This window comes from Cucumis melo, chromosome 6, assembly GCF_025177605.1.
Source record: "Cucumis melo cultivar AY chromosome 6, USDA_Cmelo_AY_1.0, whole genome shotgun sequence".
NCBI classification, from domain to species: domain Eukaryota; kingdom Viridiplantae; phylum Streptophyta; class Magnoliopsida; order Cucurbitales; family Cucurbitaceae; genus Cucumis; species Cucumis melo.
Window position 1 is genome coordinate 561,399 of NC_066862.1, and position 22,715 is coordinate 584,113.

The 22,715-nt window shown below is 32.5% G+C and overlaps 4 protein-coding genes across 7 annotated transcripts; 2 read left to right on the forward strand and 2 right to left on the reverse strand.

Moving 5' to 3' along the window:
• Nucleotides 1-9,228: 9,228 nt before the first annotated feature.
• LOC103483134 (uncharacterized) lies at nucleotides 9,229-11,844 on the forward strand. Its single transcript, XM_008439597.3, has 4 exons — nucleotides 9,229-9,630; nucleotides 10,879-11,037; nucleotides 11,141-11,249; nucleotides 11,332-11,844. The coding sequence occupies exons 1-4, from the start codon at nucleotides 9,322-9,324 to the stop codon at nucleotides 11,523-11,525; spliced, it is 771 nt and encodes a 256-aa protein (XP_008437819.1). The 5' UTR covers nucleotides 9,229-9,321; the 3' UTR covers nucleotides 11,526-11,844.
• A 230-nt stretch (nucleotides 11,845-12,074) lies between these two features.
• Nucleotides 12,075-14,145, reverse strand: LOC103483133 (uncharacterized). Of its 2 annotated transcripts, none has more exons than XM_008439595.3 (4): nucleotides 13,779-14,145; nucleotides 12,850-13,026; nucleotides 12,649-12,757; nucleotides 12,075-12,554 (listed from the first exon to the last, which is right to left on the reverse strand). In XM_008439595.3, the coding sequence occupies exons 1-4, from the start codon at nucleotides 14,073-14,075 to the stop codon at nucleotides 12,373-12,375; spliced, it is 765 nt and encodes a 254-aa protein (XP_008437817.2). In that variant the 5' UTR covers nucleotides 14,076-14,145; the 3' UTR covers nucleotides 12,075-12,372. The 2 variants fall into 2 exon arrangements, with proteins under 2 accessions (XP_008437817.2, XP_008437818.2); XM_008439596.3 differs by having other exon boundaries at nucleotides 12,868-13,026; nucleotides 13,779-14,143.
• Nucleotides 14,146-14,312: 167 nt separating this feature from the next.
• LOC103483132 (uncharacterized) lies at nucleotides 14,313-19,986 on the forward strand. 2 transcript variants are annotated; one of them, XM_008439594.2, is made up of 14 exons: nucleotides 14,313-14,621; nucleotides 16,011-16,182; nucleotides 16,260-16,450; nucleotides 16,890-16,962; nucleotides 17,096-17,170; nucleotides 17,264-17,374; nucleotides 17,465-17,507; nucleotides 18,043-18,133; nucleotides 18,752-18,854; nucleotides 18,936-19,031; nucleotides 19,117-19,146; nucleotides 19,235-19,337; nucleotides 19,508-19,592; nucleotides 19,686-19,986. In XM_008439594.2, the coding sequence occupies exons 2-14, from the start codon at nucleotides 16,093-16,095 to the stop codon at nucleotides 19,816-19,818; spliced, it is 1,224 nt and encodes a 407-aa protein (XP_008437816.2). In that variant the 5' UTR covers nucleotides 14,313-14,621; nucleotides 16,011-16,092; the 3' UTR covers nucleotides 19,819-19,986. The 2 variants fall into 2 exon arrangements, with proteins under 2 accessions (XP_008437816.2, XP_016899082.2); XM_017043593.2 differs by having other exon boundaries at nucleotides 16,039-16,182.
• A 388-nt stretch (nucleotides 19,987-20,374) lies between these two features.
• Nucleotides 20,375-22,639, reverse strand: LOC103483131 (uncharacterized). Of its 2 annotated transcripts, none has more exons than XM_051085827.1 (2): nucleotides 22,375-22,639; nucleotides 20,375-20,848 (listed from the first exon to the last, which is right to left on the reverse strand). In XM_051085827.1, the coding sequence occupies exons 1-2, from the start codon at nucleotides 22,591-22,593 to the stop codon at nucleotides 20,762-20,764; spliced, it is 306 nt and encodes a 101-aa protein (XP_050941784.1). In that variant the 5' UTR covers nucleotides 22,594-22,639; the 3' UTR covers nucleotides 20,375-20,761. The 2 variants fall into 2 exon arrangements, with proteins under 2 accessions (XP_050941784.1, XP_008437814.2); XM_008439592.3 differs by having other exon boundaries at nucleotides 20,375-20,832; nucleotides 22,375-22,636.
• Nucleotides 22,640-22,715: the final 76 nt, after the last annotated feature.

Consider the following 22,715-nt stretch of genomic DNA (forward strand, 5'->3'; position numbering starts at 1 on the left):
AACACATTTTCATGTTTACTTTCATAGAGCAGCCACCACACTTTTGTTTTTTTTGTTTTTTTCTTTTTCTTTTTTCTTTTTAATTTTTTTGTTGTTCTTTTTCTTTGCTTTGAAATGGGATGGGATGGGATGGGATGGGATGGGCTGGATTGGTTGTGTGTAGGTAAAGAAAGAATAAGACTACAAAAGAAGGGCTGAGGGCTGGGGTCCGATTGTTTTTGAGAAGTTATAAAGCACAAAATACAGCTCAATCCCTATTTTTATTTCCATGTGATTGTTTTCCGAATGCATGTTCTCATTTTATATATTCACACTTATATTCAAATCTTGTGTTTTCAAACTTTTACCACGGTTTCTTTGTGGGTGAGAAGTTGAACTTCGATCTCAAAAAGAAAACAAAACAATGTTTTAAATATTAAGTTGTACTTGTGTAGTCATGACTGTGTATCCCTTCTGATCTAACAATATTGTTCTTGTTTTTGAATTAGTTTTACGAGTGAGAGAATTATAATCGCGAATCAACATAAATTCTTTTAGCATATGTTTGTCTATACTCACAAGCTTCCTAAGAAATGAAAATCTAATTTTGTTAGGATCTTTTTCATTGGAACGAGGTCATGGGTTATTTATATATCCTTTTTTGACTTGGATGTTACATGTATGAATACTCAAATGACTAACAAGGGAAGAGATCAAACATTCAACCTTGAGGGATGAATGATGAATGCTATGTCAATTACACATAGCTAAATTCACTTTGCCAAATGGCGATTTAGAGTGTAGTAGTTAGTACATAAGAGATATACGAATACGAATGTAAATTAAATAGTTTATAAAATGATTTCTTTTTAGTAATTCTTTTATTGGAGCTTCCCATTTAAACAAAAGTAGCAATAATTTTACGTTAAGGCAATTCGGTGAGACTTTGTATTATTGAGCAAATTCCAAAATGCAACCATCTCTATACTTTTATCTGGTACACTCACACCAAAAAAAAAAAAAAGAAAAAAACAAAATTTTCTTAGAACATATAAATATAGTTGGTCGCATGTTATATTATATAATAGGATAATGTTACAAATTATTTGGTCTATATTATGTATAACGTCAAAGGAATTAGGATGAAAGATGGTATAAAAATAAATGTAAAGTGACGTTTGGAAACATGTTTTGTTTTGAAAGGTCAACCTTCGTGGTCTCAACAACTCAATATATTTAATACTTTTAGTAATTTCATGTGGGGGATTTGCTCCACAATGCTATATGCTAACTTTTTCCTTTTCAATTTTATTTACTTTTCTACTTATTATTTGATTTTACCTCAAAGTGAAATAAACAATTAATTGATTGCAAAATTTTCAATCCACCTTTCATTCATGCTGTAAAATAAAAGAGATAATCTAGAGAAAAAGCATTATTTTTGTATAAACAATAATTCAAAATCCACCAACTAGGGCTGCCCAAGTGGATTTTAAATGAGCTTAATTACTTGGTCTATGCCAATTTGTGAAGATGCTTTCTCATTTCATTTGTCTTTGCTATCACATTCTTTTCCTGTTTTTCTGCATTTTTTTCTTTTATTTAAATGGTTTTTTTTTGTCACATTTGGTAGCATTTTCGCTTCAAATTTTCTATTTTATATATAAACATTCATTATTAATTAAATAGTTTACCTTTTCTTTTGAAAATTAAACATGTCTTCTTTTAAATTTATTTTTAAAAAATATATACAAAGGGGTAGTTGGATTGTTAACGTTGACTACAAATAAACCTCATCCTAAGTTTCTAACCAAAAAAAAATAAAAAAAAAAATGTTTCATTTATTTTATTTTTCTTGTGATAAAAGCAACTCTGTATGGTTGTTCAATTTAGGTTTCTTCCTCTTTACTTATTTTTAAACATAGAATTAAGATTTAGGTGTTTCTTTCGAAATAATAAAAAAAATCAAAATAATTATATTCCCTAAAAATAAAATAAAAAAAACTCACTAAACGACAAAAATTCACTACATAAAATTTTGTAATGGAAGTTTACTCTTTTTCTTTTTAACTTCGTTTAAGATGATGAGTTTATATTATTAAATTTTACATTTAAAAAACGAAAGTTTATTTTTAAAATCGTTCGATAATAAATAATGAACCTAGTATTAAATAAGTAAAGACAAAAAAATTTAGACATAAATAAATAAAACGTTTGGGATGGTTAGTTGATATGATTGTTCTGGATCGTCATCGTGTTTTATGCTTCAAAAAAAACAAAGAACAATCAAAATCAATTTTCCTCACCAGTCTTCATCAAGAAAGAGGGTGAGGGTAACGTGCAAGAAAGACACTTAAATTTCCAAATGAAAGAATAACTTTGAGAAGATGTGTAATAACTACAACATCACGAGCAATGTTAGGATGATCGTAAAATGAATTAATATTATTTTATGTATGTTTAAATGACTTCTTAAAATTCTAACAATCTATATTTGGTAATACATTTTATTTTTTTATTAAAGTCCCACTAATTAGAGGTTTAAATGATAGAAAATAAAATAGTAAACTTTTGTTTTGTTAACTTTTTTCATACTTACCCACGACTTGTTCTATCAAATTAGTTAAATGTTCGAAGTTTTATCTCCTCATCCTCTATATAACAATTAAAAAAAAACACTCCACGACACACGAGCTTTTTGTTAAGTCAAAATAACACAAATAAAATTATCAAATCTATACACAAAATTAACATTGTCATATATGGGTATCTTAACTAGCCCTCACCAAGTAACTATTTTCTATATATATTGGAGGATATGGAGCAAAATTTTCCTGTTACCATTGATGATTATAACTCTCAAAAGTATATATATTCTTATCATTTCCTAGAATTAATAGCCTCCTATATTTATTGTTTTGTGATTAATGACAAATAGTACTAATACATACTCAAAATTAATATCATCTTATTCATATCATTTTTTTAGTTCAAGTTGTGGGATGGGTATTTGAGCTAAGCTGTTGTTAGTTTTCAATCCTTTTACACATTCATATCTTATTATTTATATTAATTCATAAGATAATTTTTGTAGTATAGAGAGATGATAGCAATAATAATATATTTAAATTAAAGCATATATAAGACGTAATTAATTATAACTTAGCTCTTTAATTAGTCACAATACTAATTACTTACTTGTGTGCGTATATGTGTGTGTGTGTGTGTGGATTCTAAACAAAAATGAGATAATATATCGGAAAGTCAAGAAGAAGAATGTCAAAATATTGAGTTTGACAGAAGTTTGCAAATATCATAGAAATGCATTTGATAACACTTTTTTCTGACATTTAATTCTCTTTAGTATGTATTTCTCTAATTAAATTCATCTCTTTAGATTAAATAATTTAAATCTCTTTCCCAGTCCTAATTAATTTTATTTATTCTGTCTTCCAGTTCCCAACACATACATGTCTCCTACGTACCATTCTCTCTCTAAAATTTCAATATTTCTTTTCTTGGTAACAAATGAATTTGTTATCTATCCTAATTAACTTGTTAGGATATAATATATATCAATTTTTGAGGAATGACATCAAATTCTTAAACTTGGATAAGTGTGTATCAATTTTAGGCATGTTAGAAAGGTTTCCAACACAACCCCAAAACCACTCTCAAAAGTGGGACTACCCAACAAGCATGAAAACAAACAAAACTCTTTATATTATGTCCCCATCGCCTTCTACGACAAGTTTGAAAGAAGATTCAACTGGCGACAACCATGTGGTGTGGTTTCACTGATGACTTCGATGGCAAGAAGTTTTTGCACTGATCATCAACTAAAATGCAGGCAAGAAAATTAAGGAGAAACAGTACAACATGAAAACAATATTGAACTAATCCTGGTCAACCTTGTGAGGGGGATTATATTACACACTCCGTCACATTAATGAAATCAAAGAAAATGGAGACAAGTAATGCTGTGTAGTTAACAAAATTTGGTTAATGTTTATCACAATACGATTATGTTTAATCAAAACATATCAGAAACACGACAAAGTAAACAATATATATGGTTATGATTCGTAAATATCTCAACAATCTAACGTATTATCCTCGATATAGGAAAAAAGGAATTATGCATTTACTCAACAAGAGAGCATACAACCCTAATAAAATAATACACGAGATATTTATAGAAACTCAATGTCACTCAATAACAAACATTATGTCTAAGACGTAAATTTGATGATTAATTTATGTAATATATATTATATGCTATTAGGTAGAATAAAATATCGTTATATGTCAATTCAAATATAGGGAATTAGTATTAGATAATACGTGTATTAATTATCACGTCAAAAGTCAACCATGATTCATTCTTGTAATTGTTGTTAGAGATGAAAGTGAAAAAGAAATGGAATTGAGGAAATAAAGATAAGTAGTGTAATTTAAAGAGGGGTTTGCTCTTATTTATTAATTGGTATATGAATAATGAATGGAGAAACAATAATTGGTGAGGGCCAAAGACATTGCATGCAGGGAAACACAGAATAAAAACATGGACACAAATTAAGACGACAGACATGCATTTAACTTTATTACAATTAACCAAACCTTCAAATATTAAACTGCTAATTATAATAATAATAATAATTCATATTATTAATATAATTATTATTGGGTGTGTGTTTCAAACTGTTACATTGTGACCGTTTGTTCTTTCCATTTCAGCATTGGCACCATTCTTCCAACAGTCGTAATGTTTCATTTCCCAATATTCCCTTCTTTTTTTTTTTATTTATTTATTTCATAATTCATAATTAATTTCTTCTCTAAAATATAATTCCCTTCTATAAATTCTTCTAAACTTCTCTTTTTCTCTTCAAAATACACAGTTTTTTTTTTTTTCTTCTTAATTTTATTTCTTTCTTCAGTCCACAGTCAAACACACAGTCTCTCTCTTTTCTTTTTCTTTTTTTTTTTCCTTCTCCACACAGACAAATCACACAGAAGACTGATATGGGCACAGTCGAGGTCTTTAATGGTGCTGATTTAAATCCCAATGCAAAAGAATGGAACCCTATTTACGATTGCGCTCCGGAGGAAGACCGATGCCTCTTTCTCACCTTCTCAAATGGCTTCCCACTCACAGAGCACCAAATCGTCACCTTCTTCACCCGGTACGTACGTCTACCTATCTTTTTCTTTCTTCCAACAAGTGGAAAAATCAAACATCAAGCAAATAGTATATATATGTGGTTTATGCAAGTTAAGAACCAGACATGTTTTAAGTGGTATATACATATATTTATATATGTTGTTTTAGGTTCGCTGGATTTATTATGTTATAGAACTTATCCACTTTTAAGTAATGTAGAAAATTCGGAGCGTGCATCGAAAGGGTGTACGTGCATTATCCGGAGGGAGGGAAACAACTGCCATTGTTTGGGAAGGTGGTGTTTGTTGCATCTTCAATTCCAGCAATCGTTCTTGGAGGAAAAGAAGAAGCTAAGTTTTCTATTGATAGCAAGACGATGTGGTGTAAGAAATTCGAGGCTCGAAAAGCTCGGTCTAGGGCTTCAGCCCCAGCTTCTCGACGGCGATAAAAGAAAAAAAACGCATGAGAAGAGGGAAAGGAGTAGTACTGCTGGTGGTTTTGGTTTGGTTTTGTGTGGAAGTGTTTGGATAAGCCCCAAGTTCATTCATGTATGTGTTCTCAAAGGAAAGGCCATGAAACCATTGTCAGTTTCTTCGCTGAAATTAATAAATAGGAACTTAATTAATGAGAGGTTTTTTTTCTTCTTTTTTGTGCCTATGAATTTATGCTTTTTCTTCTTTTGTTGAGAATTATAGATCATCATCATCATCATCAATTGGAACATTGCATTTACAGAAACATCCAGCCCAGAATGAATTAACCATCCTTAATTTCCTTTATAAAATTAAACAAGAAAAATAACAATCTCAATCGTTATATATATATATATATATATATATATATATATATATAAATATATATATAATTTAGAAATAATTCATTTCTCTTCCCATGGTAGTAAATGGACAATTTCTACTTTAAAAATAACAATAAAAAAGAGAGAGAAACTAAATTCATGATATCAAAAATTTTGAAGCCCTAAACTTCAAGATAATTATTAGTACTTCAAGCAAAAAGAGTTGATTCATCATTGACTTGCCAGTTAAGGTGAGTTTATTAACCATATTAGAGTTTTATATATTTATCCATTGTTGTTGTTTTTTTAAAATAATTAACCATGTGAGAGATTAATTAAGTTTAATAAAAATATATAAATTTGATATTGTTTTTATATTTCAATTAATATTTTTGTCGACAAGTCTATAGAGATCGATCGATATTAGAAAAAAGTCAAATCTTTATTATACATAGCGTAAAAATACTAGTATCTTATTGAATTACTATTTCTCTCCCTATATGTCAATTAATTTTCATATAAAATCTTGAGTTTATCTCGATACTAACGTGGATATAATACGAATAACAAATCTTTTAGCTTATTAAGATTAAAATATTTAATCTTTAGTTAATTTATTTATCAAAGTTTTGGAAGTCAAACTCTCCCAAGACCTCATGTGTTAACGTTGTCATAATTTAAAAAATTAACAAAAACTATATTCAATATATAATATATGTTCATCATCCGAGCCTACCCATTTAATTTTTCATTCACTATGTGAGACATGAAAATGAACATAGCTAAATATTAATATTTTTGAGATCTTTGGGATGGTTGATATGGTTTAAGATTCTTCATGCTACGAACATCAATTTATCTCGTTTTAATTTGATTTGTAGAAACGATATATTTGTGACATTTTAAAGATATTTTGGCATCCTAAGGATGATTATAGAGAACATAGAACCAATTTTAGATAGTCTTTTCAACGAGTTTCTAAGAATTCTCATGTTGAGTTCTTCTAATATCATTTTTCTTCCTATACTAATTTTTTTTTATTTTAATTACCATTTTGAACATCTTTGTATGTATACACTCTCAAATTTATATATATATGTATATATATATATATACCTATGTTTTTAATAAATATTAAATTTTGTTTCTCAAAATTGGTTAAATAATAAAAATGACAATTTTATGAAGGAAATAAAATGTGAGATTAATATTTTCAAAAGTTATAGTAAATATGTTAATAGATGATTAAAAACGAATATAAATAAATAGTAAAATAAATAGTATGGACCAAATTGATATTTAACCTTTTATTTTTATTTAAAAAATAATTAATGTATACATGTACTAAAAACACCATCAAGTATTCAATTATATATATATATATATATATATATATATATATATATCAATGCTCTTTGAAAAACAAATAAGTTAAAATTGAATTGATACTAATATTTTTATCAATTTATACAAGAACTTCAACCTAATATATAAAAAAGTTATTTTGCAAAATAATACATGAAAGTTAGTAAAACTAAAATTGACATATATGTATATATATAACATTAAATTGGTAAAGACCAAAATGGATTTGAATTAAATTTTAAAATATGTTATTATTTTCCATATATGTGAATCCTACCAAATTAAACAAAGATAGTTGTTTGAATATTCTCATACATTCTCATAAATTAATCTCTCAAAACATACATAATTAGTCATACTAAATAAATAATTTTGGGGTAAAAAATTTAGAAAAAACGTGGTTTCTAATTGCGCCTATCAGATTCTATACATTATTTCACTTTTTTTTCTTCCCTTTTGGAAATGAATTAAGGACTTTAATTAACTTAAAAAAATAACAATAATGAAAGAAATAAGTTAAAACACTTTTACATGTGGTTCATGTTTTCTTGTTTTTCAAATAATATGAACAAAAACTATAGTGGGAAATCTACAACTATTCAATTAATGCATTTCTTTTTTTTTTTTTTTTTACTTGACTTTGTCTGTCTCGTAGAAGACTTTATTTAAGTTTTGGTGAGGCAATTTTATTTCAAAGAAATCTATATATCATAAATAAATTAATTAGTTTTTTTATTTAATTTTCTCACTTTATACTATTCATTTTCCCTGGTGATATACCAAACTCCAATATCCCTATCTTTTTTTTTTTTTTTTTTGATTAATATAGTAAATTCTCGTCATAACACTAACACTGTGATCACTGATTACAAAATTTTAAAAATATCAAACATGAATATAGTAAATATTTTTTTACTGATCACAGTACTGGTTTTTTTTTTTTTACCTTAAAAGAAGTATCAACTATTTTTAACTAGCAATTTGAAACAATTGAGTTTTTTCGAAGTTTAAAACGTAAGACTACCTCATAATTATAGATTTAAACTAAATGATATAAGTATCCAGCTGAGAGAGTGAAATAATAATAATAATAATAATAATAATAATAATAATAACATATGGAAATTACGAGGAGAATACATTGGAGGTGAGAAATTGTAAAGACATATGAACACGTCATGGACGAGCTTCGACTTGTCTTACAACTCTTACTAACTCTTACTAACTCCTAACCCCCAATGACATCCATTTTGTTACATAAGCATCTCCTACGTCATTTTAATTTATTTTTTTTATTCAAACTAAACCATTTTTTTTTTTTGTATATAATTAACAATTTATTATTATTATTTAGTATGACTTTTTTTTTTCTCCATTCCCACCCATAATGTAATAATAAATTAAGATTAATAGAAAAAATGAAAGTGTTTTAATGGGTATGTTTGATATTTTTTTCTTTCAAAATATCTAGTTAATTTTTCTTTAACAAATTAATAATATATAGTTTTGAGTGTATTTTTTCTTTCTTTCAAAATATGTTAGCTATTTAAGGGAGAACACATCCAATTATCATACTAATGATCGATAATTCGATCTCCATCATGTTAATGTTGGTGTTAAATTAGTAGAGTACACGTCAAAGCAAGCCATATAGAAGATATATAGTCTGGGTTCAACTCAAATACTATTATGAATGTCTCAATATACTTTATTGAAATTAATGTAAGAAATAGTGAAAATTAAAACTTAGGTAAGTATCTAATCTTTTTTCGAATGTTTATAGGATTTAATTTGATTGAAATGGAAGTTGAGAGTTAAGATTTTCGTAATTAACGTAATAAATTTATGGTCAAAAAAAGAATGTGGTCAATGGGGATTTTTTTAGCACAATGTGTTTCGAGTTCACATAGATAATTTATATAAAGCGGCGTTTGCAAAGTACGAAATTATAATCTTTACATAGTAACGCTCCGTCTTTTTCCACGGATTGGCAATAACAAAAAAAGCAATTTCCGATATGGAAGCCGTACCCAACGGCAGCCCCCACCCGGACTTTTACCAACACGTCGTCGTTATGCGTCACGGTGACCGGTTCGACAACTTCGACCGGTCCTGGTCGGCCACCGCCCCCCGCCCTTTTGACCCCCCTCTTCACAAGGATGGCCTGGTTCGGGCCTTCGATACGGGTCGGACTTTTCTCCACCTTCTCCCCTTCTCTTTTCACCGCCTCTTCGTTTCCCCTTTCCTCCGCTGCGTCCAGACCGCCGCCCAAGTCATCCGAGCCCTCTCCGCCGCCGACGATGCCAATCCCTCCACCACTCTCAAGGTCTGCCAATTTTCATTATATCCGTAGTTGACTATTGCTTCTCCTCCGTTCTCAATCTTTTGAATTCTACATTCATTTCTTAGATTTTTTTTTTTTTTTTTGTTCTGGGTTTTTTGTTTTTCAGGAATTTTGATGGGTGGATTTCGGTTTGACATTTTTTTTGTTGATTCAGACATAGATAGGCATTGGTTGACAATGATGTTTCTTCAAAATAAAAATATCCAAATAGAAACATGTAAATAAAACGTGGATATCAATAAATATTTCTATAAAGTCACGAATTTATTTAGATTAACTTGAGTATCTATGGATATCTATATTCGTATTTGGATTAAATAGATAGCATTTTTTATGTTTATTGAACCATACGATTTACAGATATATTCGTGCCGTCTTTTTGTTCATTGGTGTACTAATAATCATGTCTTTGAAATTTCTGTCTTAACTTTTTCTTGTCCTTTTTTGAGTTTGCTGCCATTTCCACTTCTTTCCTCACCATTGGATATTTGGGTAATATTGCCGGCCAAATTTTAAGGAAACTTGAGTTGGGTTGAAATTAAATTTAAAAAAGATTTGGTTTGGTTTGATTTAGATGAAAAACCAAAACTAACAAAATAATCCTCGACACCGACAGATGAAGGTGATATGACATCTACTTTCGTGTAGTTATTATAGCCTGCAGTGTTGTTTGAAAAAGGCTTGTTGAAAAGTTCTCAACTTTTTCAAACAAAGATCTGTTCATTGGCAATCAAAAATTTGTTTTCAATAATTGCTGCTTCAGATGATTGTCTAAATTGTTTTGCTTTTGAATGGTAACAGAAGTTCAAGGAATATATTTAAAAGTCAAATTTGCTTGTTAATAGAGATTATATATCTTTTTCTAAAAGAATTGAGATTAGTCTCACTTTTATCTCCAAAATTTGGGACTGAAGTGAGAAATAATTGAAAAGTAGAAAATGAATAGCTTCACTTGCTTTGATTATCTTATAATTGATCTTAACATCATGAGATCAGATGACTGTCTTCAGCTGAAAAGTAGGACTCCAAGAAGCTTCATTATTTAAAAGAACTACTCCTTTTGACTTGTATGATCGTTTTGAAATTGGTTTCAGATTTTTGTAAATCGTGAAGTTTGAAGGAGGATTTACCCTTCCCTTCAACTTCATTGCACTCAAGTCTCTTTTTGTAAAGTTATTTCTTTTTCCTGCAAATGCTGAATTTTGACACTTTGAAATCATATTACTGTAGGTTTCTATAGAGTATGGACTGTGCGAGATGCTAACCAGTGAAGCAATCAGACCAAAAGTTGCTCCAAAGGATTTGAATTGGGGTTTTGATATTCCACAGCTCGAAGCTATTTTGCCTAGCGGCACTGTTGACCATTCCATAGAGCGGGTATATAAAGAGGTAAACGGTGGCAAATGAAATTGTTATGAAATGAAGTTTCAATGTATATGCCTAATTTGTTTTTAGCTCTGTTTTACTAAAGGCTGTTTGATGAAAACTTCAGATGCTTCCTTGGGAAGGGACAACGGTGGTTACTCATCGTCGGTACGTTCATTTGTTCCAGACACTTGCTGATAAATACCCGTCAGAGAATTTGCTACTTGTCACACATGGTAAGTAGTATTTTTGGTGGCTGCCATATGTCGTCCTCATGGTTGTTCTTAAGATGTCGTTTGCTCTTCGTGTTGTTTTCAGGCGAAGGGGTTGGAGTTGCGGTTTCATCATTTATGGAAGATACAATTGTGTATGGAGTTGAGTATTGTGCATTTGTTGAACTACGGAGGCCTGTTTTTAGGAAAGGCGATTCGTCTGTGTTTGGAAAATTTGAGGTGATACTTCGAGAAGGGCAAGATGGGATCAAACACATGCCAAATCCAGAAAAAGAATGAAACCATACTTTTCCATGCGAATAAACTGCCAGAATCTCTACTGTTTCCAATCTCCCTTGATTCTATAAGCCATTGGATTGGCAAAATCTCTCTTTATTTTTGGGTTTTCTTTGAATAAATGAGTCTGAAATTCGTGATCTTATTTTAGAAAGTGATAATACGACACTGATAATTGTTAAGGAGAGAGAACAAAAATGAAAGTGATGTGAAGTCTAACCAATGTGACCCCCTCCCCCTGGCACAACCGTTGTTATTTTGTTTTCTATCAGTTTGGTAATGCTGACGATTGATTTTCAGAAATCAATAATAATTATAATTCTCCATGGTGTTCCAATTTAGTATTAACAATTGACTTCCGCAGTCAATAACAGGCTCTTGTATAGCTAAAGAGAAGATCGCATGCTATGATAAACTTCCCAAAAGATCCTCAATAGATTAAAGCTCTGAATTCTGTTTTAGTTTTCATCACACACACTAACATGCAAACTTCTTGCTATGGCCTTTGCTGCGAGTACACAAACACAGTTCTCTTGTGCAGAGCTAGTAAAAAATCGAACACAAAACCAAGTAGTTATAATCACTAAAGAGGCATATGAGCTTCCAATTTAATTATCTTCGGTAGAATAGGCTAGTATAGCTCACTCCATATTTTAACCTTTCATTATAACATTTGAAGTTCTCCATAACTATAATCTACACCTAGTTACAATCAAATTATTTAAATTCTACCGTATGTACTATTTTGTAACCATCAACCTAGACTTTAAATGGTCTACATTTCAAACATAAATTATTATAACTCAAACTAAGATTATCGACACTTTAAATATAAACTATAATAACCAATTCAATGCTTGGAAAATTTAATACCAGCAGTGTCGTCAGGCGAACACAACTCGAAGTTTCCAGCAACAAATGAATCGTGGTTGAGAAAAATGGGTCTCCTCAAGATAGCATATCCACAATAATCAACATGAACAACCCTTGTGTTTTTCAAAACTGTAGAAACAACAACTCCAACTCCTATGCCTAAAAACAGCGAGCAGCCATATTTTAAACATAACAGAGAAAAAGAAACTAAAAGCAGAAATTATTGCTATATCTACATCAATCTATAGCTAACCATGAGTGATAAGCATGATGTTCTGGGAATGGTATCTATCAGCCAGAGTCTTGAAAACCTGTTCAAATCTCGACCTTATAATCGTAGGGACCTCTCCAAATTGTGGCATCTGAAATGAGATATTGAAACAAGAAATAAACTAAATATATCAAAAGTAGAAGAGGAAACAGAAAGTAGAAGTGTTATCGAACGAGCTGTAACGGGTAGTTTTGTTTGTGCCTCTTCATATATAGGTTCTACAGAATGGTCTGTAGAAACGGTAGGTAATATTGTTTGAAGATCTGAGATGTTGAAACCCCAATTCCAATCCTTTGGAGCCACTTCAGGTGGGATTGCTTTGTGGTTAAGCTTCTCACATAACCCATATTCTATAGACACCTATATGGAGCAAAACTCTTACATTTTAACTTAATTTCAAAGGTCCAATATTTCAGTTCAAATAAACACTTCCATGATGAATGTTTTCAGAAAAACATGTCAAGCACCGCTTAAAATTGTCCTCAAAAGAATAATTGAGTAAACTATTTTCATTTATAATTTTAAAGGATATTGACTAAAATTAATAAAAACGAGCATTGTTGTACATCCTAAACAAAAGTTAAAAATTCTCTTTTCCTTAATTCATTTTTTAATATAGTATATATATATATATATATATACACATTTATGGGATGATTGATAAATGAGAAGTTGAGACGCTTTAGAGGGTGTTTTGAACTAGATTGAATTACTAGATAGGAGTCGAGTTAACTAGTCCTTAAAATTAATTAATATACATTTGATATCTAGACTCGTCCGTGTGTTTGATTATGAAAAATTTATTTGATATCAAATAATTTGGTAGAAATATTTCTAATAATTATGTATGTAATATAAATATTTATAAATATAATAAATTATTACAATCATTTATGACAAAGTAATATTGCTACTATTATTACATTCGATTAGTTGAATGACTTATACGTCCCTAAAAGATTGTGTTTGAAATACGTCCAACATATTTCAAATTAAATTTAGATTAACAAAATAAAATGGATATATATTATAGTTTTACGTATTACCTCTTACATTATTTTTAAATTCGAATCATATATTTACAATTTCAATCTAATTGAAGGAATTCTAACCTTGAGTTGGGAGGTAGCGGCGGAATCAGCAGAAACGTGGTGGACCGCGGCGACAACTTGGGCGGCCGTCTGAAGGCAACGAAGGAAGGGAGAGACGAAAATCCGGTGGATGGGGGATCCTAGATCGTTCAAGATGGCCCGACCCGAATTGAAGGCCCGGACAAAGCCATCTTCCATGAGGGGCGGGTCCCATGGACGGTCCGCCGTGGCGGTCCATGAGTGGTCGGAGAAGTCGAGACGATCAGCGTGACGGAGTACAACGAGGTTCTGGTAGAAGTCCGGAGAAGTGGACTCCATTGAAGCAAATAAAGCAAGTTTGACTGCCTTTTGTGTATGAGAGTGAATGAGTTAATTGTTACAATCAATCATAAGTATCCTTTTTTCACTTTTTTTTAAGAAAGAATTATTAAGAAAAATGATTTTTCAATTAAAAAAGTTATATTTGAGCGGGGTTTCCGGGTCTTGTAAATAAGGGTCTGGTTGACTCGACCCGGTTAGGCATATAATATATATATATATAAAAAAAAACACTAAAACCCAAAACCTCTCCGTAATTTGCCGCACGCCCACACCCTCCGCTCGCCTCGCGTACAGTCGCCCCGCCCCGTCTTCTTCAATCTTCAGTTCAGCTTCCTCCCCGCCGGCCGCATACCTCTTCGCTTGCCCTTCAAGCCGAACGCCCCCCTCTCCGCCGGTGTCCAGTTGCTCGCCCTTCAAGCCAGCCGCCCCCTCTCTGACACTGTCCAGTCGTCGTCCTTCAGAATTTTGTCCGCCCTCCCTGTCGTCCGCCTTCCCGCTAGCACTTTGGATTTGGTGTTGAATTTTTTTTCTGCCTACACTTTGGTAAGTTAAATATTTTGAACGTGTTGAATTTGCTGAATTTGGCGTTGAAATTTGTTGAATTTGTGGTGTTGAAATTATTTAATTAAATAAAAATTTAGTTTCAAACTCCAAAAGCCTTGCTTGAATCCCAACACAATTAACTAAAAATTTAGTTTCAGGAAAAATATATATATATTGACGTCTTAAAATATATAACAACAATTTAGAGAAGATATCAAATAAGATAGAAGTCAGTATCCATTCTATGTAGTCCTAAAAAAGCATTCTTGTCTGTAATCTCAACTTTAGATGTTATTCCTATTTTATTTTATTATAATTTTTTGTATGAATTTAAACTTCTAAATGGACATTGTAGGCTTAGAATTCGAAAATCAATATGAAATTTTGGGTTCAAAGACAATATGAAATTTTGGGTTCAAAGGCAATATGAAAATGATCAAACTTGTAACCAAAGTTTGATCATTTGGGCTAAATTTGGTATGAGAGTTTAGTTCAGGTAAAATTTGGAGGTGGTACAGTTGGTATCAAAGTAGAGTTGTTCTTGTAGTTTGACCTAGAGTCTAGGTTGTTAAAGTTAGTTAGTGTTAATGGTCTTTCTCAGCTTCTCTCCATCACTCGGTATGTGAACTTAAAATTTTCATATAATATTTGATTGGATTGGATTGGTTGCCTCGTATGATTATGCTCGACTTTCTTGTTTGCTAGAAGGCATAGTGTTTTCTTATAGTTAGCTAGATAGTCTGTGTTTGTCTTGAGCATGTGGTGGGTGTTGTTGGTTAGTAGGGATACGGTGCTGCCATAGTTCACTAGATAGCACGTGTTTTGTCTTGAGCTTGTTGCATGTTAGTAGTATTGGGATGTGATATGAAAACCCTATGATCTGAAAATTAGGAACCCAATTGGTGAACCCGTAATATCAAATTCTAAAACGCCCAAATCAATTTGACAACATCCCAAGGGAATGGATTAGATTTGGATTACCCTTTGATCGTAGACCAAGATGTAAGGAGAACTAGTTCTCCACTCCACAAGCAAGGTGACCAAACTTGTCTGAATGTTCTTGGCATGCAATCATGAATCAAAAATTGCCAAATGAGGTGATGAGGCTCTGTCATCTACTAGAGAATTTCTATCGATAGAAAAGACCATAAACATCCAAATATCATAAACTTGCTTTAAACAACCTAAAGGCAAGGTTTAAATAGCATCCCAATAAAACTCTAATGCATTGTGAAAGACTAAATTAACCCTATTTAAATGTTTTAAAAAGGATAAAACTAGAAAATATTAAAATTATATCACAATTAGTAAATAAAATGCAATTAATAATTCGATGCTTGGTCTGTTTATATTAGGATGTGTCATTGAACATATGCTCTTTTCTTTCAGCTTCCAGTTGATAGACCTGTTTGTTTAGGTTTAACAAACTAATAAATTTGTCCAACAAGTCCTCTGGACTTCATCCCATAAGATGGGGTCGGCATCAAAAAGGGAGAGAAAATTACAAGCCATTGGTAGTGGGTCTGAAGATTTTGAAGACATTGATGATTTTGAACTTCCTGTAAGTCAGTATTTTTTCATATAGAATAATTTATTTTCTTTAACTCTTTAGTCTGTCTAATTGAGCTTTATAACTAGGTTGAGGAAGAGGAATACTTAAGTGACGAAGATGACAATTCAGGGAATGAGGAAGAAGAAGTCGAAGATGATGAAGATGAGGATGAGGATGAAGAGCAATTAGAAGAGGAAGATGGAGGGGAGGAGGACCGTAAAGATGCTGAGATGGAGGAACTTGAGAAAGAATATATGGATCTTCGTCACCAGGAGCAGTAAGAAATTATTAAATTATTTTTGTTGCTGCCTTTTACACTTAACAAATCACTGCGTATTTTCAGGAGTTATTACTACATAATAGAGAAGTTACGAATGGATGTGCAAATCGTTGTCCTTCTTGTTCTTTTTCTTTCTCTTCTCTTTTAGACTTCAAAGTTTCTTACATGGTTTTTTAAAGCCCACACTTTAAGTTTCTTGTATAAACCATCTTTTCCAGGAACAATTATATAAAGATATGTCTGTGTTCATTGTAAAGTTCTAATTTCTTTTATTCTCATAATCTACGTGTTTTTTTGTTCATTTTCAAATTTTGATGTGTTCCATATAATTTTATCATTGTCTTCATTTTAGCGCTTTTCAACTATTCTTTTTAATATTTTTTTCATTCTTTTCAATGAATGCTTGGTTTCTTACCAATAAAAATGTTTGATTCAGAGACATTTTGAAGAATTTGAGGCAACATAAGGATGAGGATTTTCTTAAGGGTCAAGCAGTGAAGAATCAAAGGGTATGCCATGTTTTTCAATGCTTCTATTTCACGTTCTACCAAATAGATTCAAGTTTATGCTCATTGGAAAATAATTGGTTTGCCGTTTGTTGGAATATCTAAGATTCTCATAATGTTTCCTCCTATGTTTTAGGCTTTGTGGGACAAAAGTCTGGAGCTTAGATTTTTGCTTCAAAAGGCATTCTCCAACTCAAATAGATTGCCAAAGGTCTCTTGGTAGCAAACTATCATTTCCTGAAATCTGTTCTTCATATTTTCAAGTGAAAATATTTTGTTCTAAATAGTATATGTTTGTCTGCAGGAACCAATTAAGTCCTCATTTTGTGAATTAGACAATGGTGTTGAGGTGGCATATTCAGATTTGATTACATCATCAAAGAATACTTTGAATTCTTTATTGGAACTGCAAGAGGTTTAATTTTTCTTAGAACATTGTTCCTTCTATTCATGATGCCCATGGGCTCTTACCTCTTCTGTTGACTCTAGTACTATGTTGTGGCAGGCTTTACTTGAAAATAATAAGCATATCGTCCAAGCCACCGATGGTATGGAAATTTTCATCTCTGTGTCTTTGTAGACTTTTTCTTTTGAAAAAATGATGTATTGAACTTTTGTTGAGAAGAATTGAAAGAATACAACGGTAGTGAGTAGATTTCCTCATGCACATTATAGTTATTACCCATTGAGATGGAGGAGTGAGCATGAACTTTGATGGGATGGTTGGGATCGCTTATCATGTATTCCTTTCCGGAACGGGAGTTTAGTTTACTTTTGTGGCAGTGGACTTGTTAGATCAATTAGGCACAACAAATATTTTTTTTTGGAAGTAATTTTGGCATGATCAGTCTCGATTCGTAATTTTATGATTTATGTATTGCTAGTTCCACCATGGACCTGTGAGATACTTCTTGAAATTATGCACTTTAGATGATTGCTTTCCTCGTTGACCTGTGAGATACCTCAAGAGCTTTTTCTTCTTGTACTATTGATGATACTGAACGTGCTTGTTGCATGTGTGTACCATTAGTTGTAATTGGTGCATGCATTAACACTGACTGAGCTTTGTTGGCCATCATGGAGGAACTACAAAGCTTTTGGAGTCTTCCAGAATCTCAAATACTCATAATGAAGATGATGAAGATTGGTCCCGAGTTGCTCAGATGCATCAGAGGTGCTCCCTTTTACTTGACAAAGCACCATTATGCTCGACCCTCATTTGCCATTTTTTTTCTTCTGAAAATTAGTATAGTTTGAATTTCTTTTGCCGGTTTAGACTAATCAAACAACTAATTTCGTTGAAGAAAGGATAGGCTGCATGTGGGCTTAGCTTTCTACAGATAGATAGCCATAGTTTGATAAGTTAAAGAAAACGGAGGTCTAAACCAAGAGTGCACAAGTAGAGCGTTACATGTTGATATATGCGTTTATGCGGCATAGAAGCAACCTCTGTATTTGCTGTCTTTTCCATTGTTGACTTAATGTTAAACATGAGCTTTAAAAAGATCGGTTCTCCTTTCTTCAGCTTTCTCACTAAAGCACGCCTTCTCCCCAAGAATTGTAGACGAACACAGAAATAGGACTAAAGTAATGATGAAACCATGAATAGATAGATGTCCAATTGATGGAAATAATGGAGATGAGAATCTATGTACTGATTGTCGTGAATTCTCTGTCTCTTTGACTCTATTTGAAGATGTTAAATGGTGGTAATAAATGAATATTTCCTGAGGATTTGTGTAACTTCTAGGAAATTGATGTTGAGGAATCTGTATGTGTTGGTGTGTTGCAGGATAGGTGCTTTCAGAGATAAGTCAATTGACAAGTGGCATAGGAAGACACAAGTTACGACAGGTGCTGCAGCTATTAAAGGCAAATTGCAGGCCTTCAATCAGGTTAGCTCCCGTTTATATATATTCGATTTCTTGTTTTCTGTGAGAAATAGCAGCGGTAACTTATTGTCTTGATGGTAACAGAATATTAGCGAACAAGTAGCTGCATATATGAGAGATCCAAGTAGGATGCTTAATCAAATGCAGCTTGGGAGATCAGCCGTACACGTATTTGGAACGGTAACAACAAGCAAATCCTTGTCCTACAATATTCCATTCCCTCTTAATGGTAATCTGTTAATGCTATTATGCATGGCAATGACAGGTTCTTGACGAAAGCAAGAGCAAGGAGCAGGTGATTAATGTCTTTTAACTTTATTTCTTTCGTCGTCTCATTCCTCAAAAGTTTTAATGTTATCTCATTAACAACTTATTATGGTTAGGAAGCACAAGTTGAAGGAGGTGACCCTGAACTTTTCGACGACTCTGAATTCTATCAGCAATTATTGAAGGAGTTCTTTGAGACGATTGATCCGAATTCATCTGGTATAGATTTTCTCTCACCATAAAATACTAGATTAAAACTTTTAAGAAGCCAAAAAAGAATTACTATGAAAAAGAAATATAATGTTGCATTAGAGAATGGTGATAATAGATGTGGGTGTGGATGATGATAGTTAAATTAAAGATGTTTATGTGAATGTGCAAAAAAACAGAGACAGCGTTCTATGCATTGAAGAAGTTGCAAACAAAGAAGAGAAAGATAGTTGATCGGCGAGCATCAAAGAGTCGGAAGATAAGGTGTGCTTTAGATCATTTGTAATTGTTCGTTTTTACAGATTTCAGTGTTGTGTTTTGGTATGAAGATTGATTTGATCTGATCACTTGTTGTAGATACACTGTCCACGAAAAGATTGTGAACTTCATGACTCCTATGCCTGTGGATCTTCACCAAGCCACTCCCAAACTAGTCAACAACATTTTTGGTCTGAAATCCCACATGTCAACTACAACCACGGCCGTTTAGTGCATCTATTCCGGCACCCCTCCACTTTTTTGGAATTTTTCTGTCTTTAACAAGAACTACAAGTCTCTTGATTAATTGCATGTTTGAATACTTTCAGCTTAATGTGTTTCTTGTATTGAACAGTTTTGTTTACATGTTGAAATATCAATTATATACCTCTTTTGCCTATTTGCCTGCTTGTTTATATTAGGTTTGTCAATTCAACAGGTTGTATTCAATGAAGTTTCACATTCGAATATAAATTCAAGTATATTTTTTTCTTAAAAAAAAATTGATTCTCTCCTTCAATTGAGCCCTTTAAAAGTCGCATCTCAGTGACATTGCATAATTCTTTATTATGATCAGACATTTTTCAACGCACAACAATTTTCTAAACGATTTTTGTCTATATAAAGAAATCAATGACTAATACACTATTATTAAACATTTTAGGATGGTAATTGTTTTTTTAAAAAAAAATGTGTTTATTTACGGATATCTAGGTCGATTTTTCCATAATTTAGAATGATCTTGTTTGCATGACCAAGAAAGAAAAGAAAAGAAAAGAAAAACAAAGGAGGACAAATCAGCATAGAGGATTTTACCTAAATAAAAAATGAAATCGTTGTTTTAGGAAGGTTGGACATCTAAAGTAAACAGTAAAGTAAATCAAGGGCAATTTAGAAGAACTCTCTAAGCCCTTAATCAGTGATCTGATTTCATTGCTACACAGCAAAATAATTATAGGAGACCTCTCTATAAGAGCAAGTACCAAATTAAGGGTTGATAAAGAAAAATGGAATCTGACCCTTCGTAACTCTTTCACCATCGAAGAAAGTGCTCAGTCTGTGCTATGGAATGACTTTAGTTGACTCATGTTGGTGAGAATATGCGCTCCTCAAAGTGAAAGTGAAGATGTTCCCAGTTACCCACAGAATAGAATAACAAAGGCTGCCATACTCATTTATCTTGTGCCCTTGAACGAATCCCCAATCCACTTCTGATTCTGGCCCCTACTTCCATCACGTCTTCCACCTGTTCCAATACAACCCTAGACCAAAAATTAGTAATCGTACCATTCATTTTATCACCCATTTCTAGAACTAGTAAATTTGTTTTTCAGACATGTTCTCCTTTTCTTTCGTCCAGATCAGAACACTTTTTAAGAAATTCTGCGTCCATTGAAATTATTTCCACCAACCCATGATTTTGTAAGAACTGATAACAATGGCTTCATCTGTTCATCCATTAGAACAAGAAGGAAAAAAAAAAGAACCATTTCTGGTCACCAAAGTTCTTCTAAGTTCATAACGGTGTCATGGAGATCCTATTTCTATATCACAAGCCTCTCATAACCATGAATGCTATCTACCACCTTGTTGATCATGGAGGCTTTCACCTATGTGAAATAGCATCGCTCTTAATATGTTCAAATTACCTCTGCCTATCATGTACCAATTACCGTGAAGCTAGGACATTAAAAAAAAAAGAAAAAAGAAGAAGAAGAAGAAGAAGAAGATCCTGCATACTCCTAAACAACAGATACTCTACAGTTATTCTTATTAACCGAGAAAATCATCTGTTACTTTTGCATTGAACTGACAGAAGCTACAGAATTGAGTTTAACACCACTTTCTACGGAAAGACAAGGAAAGCTTAAATTCTCACCCGAAGGATCACACCTTTACAATAAGGGTGGCCACTTGAAGGAGGCAAAGCCTCAACTTGTATGTGGTTTCTAAGTGTACCAGAATTTAGACTAAATTTTATTTTATCTAAAAAAACACTCTTGAACTTTATCCTTTATCAAAAATTGCTCCATAAAGGTTTCAAAATTATCTTGAAGTAGAAAAAAATTAGAATTTTGGGCGAAGGGTTTGTGCTTGAATGTCATTCTTTTAGACTTAATTCTGGTGAGCGTCCTATTCACCACTCCATCATTACACTTTCTGTCCAACATTCTAAAATATTATATTCTATGAGTACTCTTGAAATGAGGTTTATGAAAGTTACAAACTTTTAGTTTCCCATACCCTAAACCTCTAAATGTAAAGAAGTGGATAACACCCACAAAAAACTACATGAAAAATATGCATGAATCAACCACTCAAAATAAAAATACCTAAATTCAACTGAGAAGATTCTCGAACTTAAGCACAACATTAAGCCTGGTGAACAAACTGCCCGAGATAAACAACACGACTAAAATCTGGCATCAGCAACAAATAATCTAATGCGACCAAAGAAACTGACACCTACTGAAGTATTTTTCCATCCCCTGCTCGATTTCACTATTCAAGTCAACGAAATTGATAGTCCGAATCAAACATTAACAAATTAAGCTAACTAAGCTGCCAAAAACTCAGAATTCCATTCCTCCTGGAAATTAGCTAAATTCACGGCATACTGACGAATCAAAACTGATATGTTCAGTTAATTCACCAAAGCCCGATACGAGTACAAAACCAGACTGATCAAAGTCGTCCAATTAACCTCTAACCTAATCCAGGATGAGGGGGAGGAATGAAGAAAAAAATGCGACCGATAGATACACAGTAGAAAAGCAGTGAAGTGAACCTTGTGGATGCCAGAAGCCTTGAGGGAAGCAATGGCAGACGAGGCGGCAGCGCCGACGAAAAGCGAAGCGACGGCGAAGGCCTTAAGGGGCATGGTGCTGGAATCACCGACAAATCCTCGCCGGAAAGAGGCGATACCCCAACCTAACTGCCCTGCACCGGCGAAAGCCCACCACCAATGGGCGTTGCTACCACCGTCGCTTCCTCCGTTCTCCTCCATCTCTCTTCTCCGCTTTTGCGTTGCTTTCCTTGTAATTCAGTCGCCGTCGCCGTCGACAATATAGAGCCCATAGGAGGTAGGCCATCGCTAATGGTCCTGGGCCTGAATGTCTCTATGTGGGC

Bases quoted from the DNA above. Each gene is read 5' to 3' on its own strand.
- LOC103483131 (XM_051085827.1), bottom strand. From the start codon at position 22,593: ATGGAGGAGAACGGAGGAAGCGACGGTGGTAGCAACGCCCATTGGTGG. The intron at 20,849-22,374 runs GTTCACTTCACT...TTTTTGGTCTAG, and splicing joins AGGCTTCTGGCATCCACAAG to GGTTGTATTGGAACAGGTGG.
- LOC103483132 (XM_008439594.2), top strand. From the start codon at position 16,093: ATGGGGTCGGCATCAAAAAGGGAGAGAAAATTACAAGCCATTGGTAGT. The intron at 16,451-16,889 runs GTAAGAAATTAT...TGTTTGATTCAG, and splicing joins GATCTTCGTCACCAGGAGCA to AGACATTTTGAAGAATTTGA. The intron at 18,134-18,751 runs GTGCTCCCTTTT...GGTGTGTTGCAG, and splicing joins GTTGCTCAGATGCATCAGAG to GATAGGTGCTTTCAGAGATA.
- LOC103483133 (XM_008439595.3), bottom strand. From the start codon at position 14,075: ATGGAGTCCACTTCTCCGGACTTCTACCAGAACCTCGTTGTACTCCGT. The intron at 12,758-12,849 runs GTTACAGCTCGT...ATCTCATTTCAG, and splicing joins AGGCACAAACAAAACTACCC to ATGCCACAATTTGGAGAGGT. The intron at 12,555-12,648 runs GTTAGCTATAGA...CGCTGTTTTTAG, and splicing joins CATCATGCTTATCACTCATG to GCATAGGAGTTGGAGTTGTT.
- LOC103483134 (XM_008439597.3), top strand. From the start codon at position 9,322: ATGGAAGCCGTACCCAACGGCAGCCCCCACCCGGACTTTTACCAACAC. The intron at 9,631-10,878 runs GTCTGCCAATTT...ATATTACTGTAG, and splicing joins ATCCCTCCACCACTCTCAAG to GTTTCTATAGAGTATGGACT. The intron at 11,038-11,140 runs GTAAACGGTGGC...TGAAAACTTCAG, and splicing joins TAGAGCGGGTATATAAAGAG to ATGCTTCCTTGGGAAGGGAC.